General features: G+C 39.0%; 1 protein-coding gene across 5 annotated transcripts in view; it reads left to right on the plus strand.

Annotated features, from left to right (window-relative positions):
• SPAG1 (sperm associated antigen 1) overlaps window positions 1-1062 on the plus strand; it is a 79577-nt gene extending 78515 nt beyond the window's left edge. For all 5 annotated transcript variants that reach the window (XM_023648768.2, XM_023648769.2, XM_070222413.1 and 2 more), the window contains one exon: window positions 6-1062. In XM_023648768.2, coding sequence (XP_023504536.2) covers window positions 6-137 — 132 coding nt within the window. In that variant the 3' untranslated portion in view covers window positions 138-1062. The remainder of the gene's footprint in view (window positions 1-5) is intronic.
• Window positions 1063-8021: the final 6959 nt, after the last annotated feature.

Raw genomic sequence — 8021 nt, forward strand, 5'->3', positions numbered from 1 at the left:
TTCAGATGATGTTGACACTAATTAGCAAAGGCCAAAAGGAGCAAATTGAACAGCTCTTTGATAACCTCTCAGACAGGCCAAATAAACATTTTACTTTAGAAGACGTACAAGCCCTAAAAAGGCAGTATGAGCTTTAAATCACGATTATTGTTAGATTTCTTCCATGCATGTATCTGTTCCAGTAATGTTAATGAAATGGTATTGTAATAGAGTAGCATGGATAAAACCTGGCTTAGAAAAGATCCCTTGGTCTGGACTATAAAATATTTTACTTATTTTTATACATAGAACATGTATATTCTACAATCTCCTTTTTATTAGTTGTAAATATTTTCTTATGTACCAGCACTAACATCTTTATATTTAATAATAAGTATATTTGGAACTTGTTAAAATGCATTTTAATTTATATTATACATTTTCTTTTAATAACTCGTTAAAAACTTGAGTTAAATTACATTTTTTTGGATTATGGAGTCCTCTTAAGTTTGATAGAAATGTGTTTCTTTAAAATTCATTTTTAAAAGTGGAGATCAGTAAGAGTGATTATTATATCACCTTTATTTCCTGCCAAGATATATATAAATCCCATTTTATACTACTTGCGGATTATATTCCACTAAGATGAAATGCAATATAAGTCTGTCATATGAAATGATTATTAAATTGTGATTATTACTTTAGAACTATAAGAGGAACGTATTTTTTCTAATATGGAAGCATTGCCTAATAATTAACAAAAATTGCCAAAAACTTCTACCAGTTTTTACTAGATTTTAAAAAACTACTTTCTCTTATATATTGCTTATATAAGCAATAACAAAACAACCATTATATAATAGCAAACCAAGCCTGCGTTTCTACTTGAATTGTCACCTCCACATTTTTCTCAAACATTTAAATGTCTTCTTCCCCTGCCCCAATCTTTTTTTCCCTTTAAGCATGACCATATTTATTCCCTTAATGTAAAAGGGAAAGTGAAGACCTCTTATCACATTGAGCGCTCCTTTGTTAACTGGGTCAAAGTAAAGGTATTTCTTAACAATACAACATTCAGGTCTCTATTGGTGTACTGTCATTTATTTCTGTAGTCTTTAGTCAGTTCTTTTTCTGGAACATTTTCTTGTTCTTTAGAAGTGAGGATGAAAGATGAATATTATGTAATCTTTTTGAATTATAAACTATTCTAAAAATCATTGTGGGTAAATGGTACCTTTCAAACTGTGCCATTTTTCTTTTAAACTGTAATGGGTATTTAGTCTTCAAGCAAAGTTTTCTTCTTTTTAATGTTATTAAATTTTTGTAAAGGTAAATGATAGAGTGTTAGTAACTTCACAGTAGAGACAAAAAAAGGAAACGTTCTCTTTTGTTAACGGTTACATACCCAGCACCTAGCTGGATGGCGCTGAGCTGTCCGGCATCAGCAACCTCTCCCTCAGAGGAGGTGGAAAGCGGTGAGTGAGTGCCAGGCCATCTCAGTCCTCTGGGCTGTGGCTGAAGAAACCCATTTCTCCAGCAGCACCCAGAGTGCTGAAGTGGGACCTCCATGACTGAGGGGAGGGCAGAGAAAGTGAAGGAAGCAGATGAGAATATCAAAGGGCATTAAAGGAAAGTGGTTCCTGCTGACAGCTTCAGGACTTCCACAGGAAGTCCTGGGAGTATCCCACTCAAGGATCTCCCCACCGGGTCCAAGGGCACCCCTAACGCCCCCAGTGCTACACGCACACCTCCTCCCATTCTTGTGTCCGGATCCTTGTGCGTGACCCTGAGTGCGGTGGCAGCGAGAAAACGTCCGAGTGTTCTGAGAAAAACAGACTCCTGTCTGTGGGCAAAGGAGAAACCGTGAACTGGAGCTTTAGCACCACCTTCTGGAAAACAAAAGAAGTGTTTCCAGCAGCGAGCCTGGTGAGTTTTAAGAAGAAAGGATGTAAGAGGTTAAGAATTCTGCTACAAGATTTTTAGTGATTACACAGAGCAAGAGGAATGCCCAGTCCTGCCCTTGAGAGCATTAGGGAAGGTTTCAAGGAAGTAATTTTGTAGCTTGAGAGAAAAGGACATAGCAGACAGAGGAAACAGGAGATGCAAAGGCATGAAGATGCATGTTGAAGCTGCATGTTGAATCCAAGTGTGAAATAACTGGGCATGTTCAGGGAACTGCATGTAATCTTAACATGAGTGGAGTACAAAGTTTGTGTGATAAACCTGAAGAAATGATAGTTGGATAGAATAGAAAGCTGTATGCTGCATATAAAATGGTAGAAATATCAGAGTTTTAATTATACAGTTTCCTTTGTGAGTCAGGCATTACTAGTCTTAACCAATACATGGTTTTCTTGCCCTTCTGGGCACACATAAGGCTGTATTTTCAGCCTCTTTGTGATTGGTTAGGGCCACATGACCAGTTCCACCAACAGGGTAGAGGTAGAAGTGATGTGTTACTTTTGGGCCAAAGTATTCAAGAGCTGGCGCAGAGGCCTCCACGGTCTTTCCCTTGCTAGAGTGACTGAGAAGGTCTCAGGTTCCAGTTCGCGGGTTACAGGATGATGACACCTCCATCAGCCTGGTTCTGTGAGTGTCGGTCTGAAGCACAGTCCTGCCGATCTTCATTGGACGAATAGCGTGAACAAGAGACACTTTTTTCTGTAAAGTCACTGAGATTTTGGATTGTTTGTAATTATATCCAGACTTAACCTCTCACAATCTGTCTCTGTATCTCTTCTGCCTTAAGCCCTTAAATCTTTCTTGAGCTCCCGACCTGTAAAAACAACTTCAAACCGTTCATCTCCACATGGATGTCTCACAGACACTTCAAATGTAATACGCCCCAAACTGAACTCAGTTCCCTCAAACTCAGACTTCACTTACTTCGTATCTTGTGGGAAGTTAGCAGCATTCATACACTGGCCTAAGACAGAAACTTCAGATTCATCCTAGACTTTTCTTGGTCTCTCAAACTCCACATCCATTATTTCATCCAGGCACACTGTTTCATTAACCAAATACAGCACACCCAACATTGACTGGTTTTGCACAGGACGTTTCCCGTTCCAAATGCTCTCCCCTCTTCCCTCCAAAAAACAACAAGGCTAATTCTGAGTCATCCTTTAAGTCCAGTTCAAATGTCACCTCCCAGAGGATTTTCCTTACCTGCCTTGGCTGAGTTAATGATCTTTCTTTTCTCATATTGCCATGTGCGTAGCTCTACCATAGCTCTAAGCATCGTTTTGGTGTTTTGAGTTGACTTGTCTAAGACAGAAAACGTCTAGTTCTGTTCCCCATATTGCTCAGCAAAATGCCTGGCACAAAAGAGATTCAATAAATCTTCATTTGATGAATGAGAAGCATCACTAACTTTATATTTTGCGGTACATATATTACTTAAAGTATTTCAGTAGAATGTTAGCATTTGTTTTCTCTAATGGGTTGCTGTAAATCATGCATCTGGAAGTAGAAAAATCTCAGAGTAATTTTATATAGAGTGAGGGTGATTTATCATGAAAGCTTAAACTCATGCCTTAGGGACCTTATAAGCATATTTCTAGACATAAGAGTGAAAGACAAAATATTAAAACAGAAAAGAAGGGAAAAAACCCAAAGGCTCTAAATTAAAACCATATGTGACAATACTTACTAGGTGTATAACACTCAAGCAAATCACAATCACTGGGCTTAAGTTTACATATTTTTAAATGATTAGTAAATATCATTGAGGCTGACATTATGTTTGTTGTGAAATAATATGAAAATACCTTTTAAGCTATATACTGGTTCATGGACAATATGAAAGCTCCCTGTGTGTAGAACCTGAATCTAGGGTTCTACATCTCCTAACTATGGACCATCGATTAATGTCCAGTCTCTGCAGTTGTTACCACATGATCCTATGTCCACTACCCCTGGTTACCTTCAGCCTCTTAAACTTAACTGAAATAACTGAGGCCATCCCATATGCCTGCTCCAATCAGCTTCCCTTCCGTTTGACTTAGCACCAAATTTTCCCCACTCTTTTCTCAGAAAGTAGTCTTCCCTCTCCTTTCTAATGCCGATACATGATCCAATCCCCTTTTCAAGGACCTTAGATTAACACTTTTTTTGCATCTGTAATATGTCCTTTTCTGTTGCTGCCTTCCTCTCAGCCTTCAAACCAACTCAACTCTTCCCCACCTAAAGAAAAGTCCCTCTAAGCTTCCATCCTTTCCTACACCATCACACAGTTGTGTGCTGCGTAATAATGTTTCAGTTAACGACAGACGGTATATACAATGGTGGTCCCATAAGATCAGAACCATATAGCCTAGGTGTGTAGCAGGCTATACCATCTAGGTTTGTGTAAGTGCACTCTATGACATTTACACAATGACAAAATTGCCTAACAACGCATTTCTCAGAACACAGCCCTGTCAAGTAACATATAACTGTATTTTTAAAAATAGATAACTTCCTCCGTCTTTCTGACCTCCCAAATTTCCTTTCTTAAAAGAAATTTGGAGGCTGGCCCTGTGGCCGAGTGGTTAAGTTCGCACGCTCCACTTCAGCGGCCCAGGGTTTTTGCCTATTCGGATCTTGGGTGCGGACATGGCACCGCTCGTCAGGCACCGCTGAGGAGGCATCTCACATGCCACAACTAGAAGACCCACAACTAAAATATGCAACTATGTACTGGGGGGATGAAAAGCAGGAAAAAAAAAAAGATTGGCAACAGTTGTTAGCTCAGGTGCCAATCTTTAAAAAAAAAAAATTTGACTTCTACCTCCCATCACTATTGAAACTGCTCTTAACAACCTTGATCAAACACAGAAGCCTTTTCTTAGTCATAGAATTGAGTTACATTGTAGTCTGGAGGTTTTTTAGAGATCGTTTCATCTAAATCTAATCCCTTTATTTATATCAAAACCCAAATAACACAAGAGAATATTGTGTAATGTGAAATGCTGAGAAACTGTGACTGTCTTGGTTTTGCCCTTTTGCTGACATTTGTGGGCAAAGGAGGTGAAATTGGAAGGTGAAGAAGCAAAGCCTTAGGGCAGCTACAGCACTGAATCTAAACTGGCTATTCTATTTGTGAATTGCTCAGAATGAGCAATAATTTATCTAGGCAAATTCAGAGTACCTCCGTCATCAACGAGGTCTCAAAATGCAAAGGCTCTACAAGCTGACGCCAGAAAGTGGTGTCAAATATTGAGAATTTGATGTTTGTCAGGAAAGCTTCAAAGACATGCAACTGTAAGTTTAACCTTTTCATTTCCACTTCTTATGCATCTTGGTGAAAACTCACTTCATGTGATCAACTTGTGGTGCCTCACTGTTAGAAACGGTGTACTCTTCACTAGAGGCCTTCGCAGGGGGAAGGCCAAAAGGGTTGATGCTATGTTGTGTGCAAAGAGATTAATTGTGAGATGTAGCAGAACATTATGTTAAAGTGATTTCAAAGATATTTTCTCGGGGCCAGCCCGGTGGCGCAGCAGTTAAGTTCACATGTTCTGCTTCAGTGGCCCAGGGTTCGCCAGTTCAGACCCCAGGTGCGGATCTACACACTGCTTGTCAAGCCATGCTGTGGCAGGTGTCCCACATATAAAGTAGAGGAAGACGGGCACAGATGTTAGCTCAGGGCCAGCCTTCCTCAGCAAAAAGAGGAGGATTGGCAGCAGGTGTTAGCTCAGGGTTAATCTTCCTCAAAAAACAAAACAAAATGAAGATATTTTCTTACACTTGTTTTTCTAATATATTATGGGTTTTACTATCCAGGAACAGGATGGAGCAAAGTCTGTCCATTTGGAATTTGTTTTACTCCCCTACTAGCCAGTTGGCACCACTCAGACCAAAAAGACCCCTAAAGACTGATGTAGAAGTCATAGAATCCTGCATCTCTCAATTCTCTACTCAAGGGATGTCTGTTAGCAGAAATCTCTGTCTCCAGAATATAATGAATTTTGTCAAGGTTACAGGTTTTGATGCCTTTTGCCAAAAATCAAATAAAAGAGATGGTTGAAGGCTGATGGTAGAAAGGTAAATGAAAAACAAGCAGGAGACAGAGTATAAGAGACTCTTACAACTGCCTCCTCTCTTTTTATCAGGAAACTGCTTTAGAGCATAGATTTTGGCATCAGATAAACCTGGAATTAAATCCCAACTCTGATACTCAGGGGCTGTATAACCTTGAAGACTTTAGGTTCCTCATCTGCAAAATGAGGAGAGATCTTCTTACCATTCAGGATTGTAGCATTACGTAGTTCATGTAAAATGTCCGATGGTAGTTAATAAGTACCTTATCTTTCCTTCTATGTGTAAATTGCTTTCTTCCCATAAGTATACTAATCTCATTTATGTTGTTAGGATAAGAAAGCTCTTTTCAAATACTATGGACACCTTCACAGATAAGAGATACCCATTTAAGACCCCTCCAATAGAAATAGTATAGCCAGAGACATGGCTGGCCTTGGACATCTGGTGCCATCTCCTAGAAATTAGTCATGTTACAACAGCCAAGAGATTACGCCACAGGTTGAGCTGTACAGAGAATCTATTTGTAATAGCACGTATCCTTCTTTTCCAACCTGTCACTGTTCTGAGGGTGAGCCAGCACAAACAGTCGTACATTCAGAGTCTGGCATAGGCTGGTGGGTGCTTAGTAAATGTTGCATAAAAAATCTAGAGGACATTTCCCAAAAAGGTGCTCTGGTTTTGAACATTCAGATTAGAGAAGTTCCTACTGTTGAGAAGTTTATAATGACACTCTATTTCTTAAACAGTAGTTCTTGGAATATTTGCATCAGAATCACTTGAGAATCTTAGAGTCCAAGGGGTTGGGAATCTGACTTTGAAAATATCTCTGTGATTCTTAGGCAAGTTGGAACATACCACCCACTGTCCTGGAAGCCGAGTGTACAATAACTAATATCTGAGTTTCATAAACATTGTAAACTTAACTAAGTATTTATGATCCTCTGAATAAAGTATTGTAGGGGACAAATAAAAAAGATAGCTCCTGCTTTTAATGAGCTTATGACTAATTTGGAAGAAACAGAAAATAAAACTAAGTCCAAGAGACTCTAATGGGGAAAAAAAAGCATCAATGAAATGTTCAAGTGTCAAAGTAATTAAAAGGGCCAAGCTCAGTTAATCAAGAACGTTTTCAGGAAGAGGTAAAATCTAAGGTTTTCAAATAGAGTTGAGTAGATGAGAAGGAAGAGCTCAGTATGATTGAACTACTTTACTGTAGAATGTCCAGTATCTCAATGCATTACAAATTTAGCTTAAAACTCTGCCACTGCAGCATGCTTCACTGTGTAGCAAGCAGAAACCAGACAGGATACTTACAAACCAAACTGACTTGGTTTTCTATTTCTCCTTAGCATTATCATAGTGACCTAAGTCAAATCCAAAAATAGCTGAAAATTTAATCTTACGAGCTGCCATTTGACCTTTTTTATGTCAGTTTTCCACTCAAATAGGACCAAGTATTTGCTATAATTAAGCAGTGGGTTGGGAGGACTAGTTCAACAAACAAAATTTCAATCTTAATTCATATTTGTGCTAAAACAAGGGCAAAGATTTCACTAGGATCGTTTTAATAAAAAAGACAGACAATGGGGCTGGCCCAGTGGCATAGTGGTTAAGTTCGCATGCTCTGCTTGGGTGGCCCAGGTTTTGTGGGTTTGGATCCCAGGCTCAGACCTACATACCACTCATCAAGCCATGCTGTAGCGGTGACCCACATACAAAATAGAGGAAGACTGGCACAAATGTTAGCTCAGGGACAATCTTCCTCATCAAAACAAAAAACCCAGACAATAACAAATGTTGGCAAGGATGTGGAGAAATTAGAAACCACATATATTGTTGGTGGAGTAAACGGTACAGCTGCTGCTTTAGAAAACAGTTTGGCAGTTCTTCAAAAAAGTTAAACAGTGTTACCATATGACCCAACAATTCTATTCCTAGTATCACACCCAAGAAAACTGAAAACACATGTTCACATAAACACTTAAACACAAATGTTCATAGCAGCATCATTTATAAGA

The sequence above is a fragment of the Equus caballus genome, chromosome 9 (assembly GCF_041296265.1).
Source record: "Equus caballus isolate H_3958 breed thoroughbred chromosome 9, TB-T2T, whole genome shotgun sequence".
In the NCBI taxonomy this organism is placed as follows: Eukaryota; Metazoa; Chordata; class Mammalia; order Perissodactyla; family Equidae; genus Equus; species Equus caballus.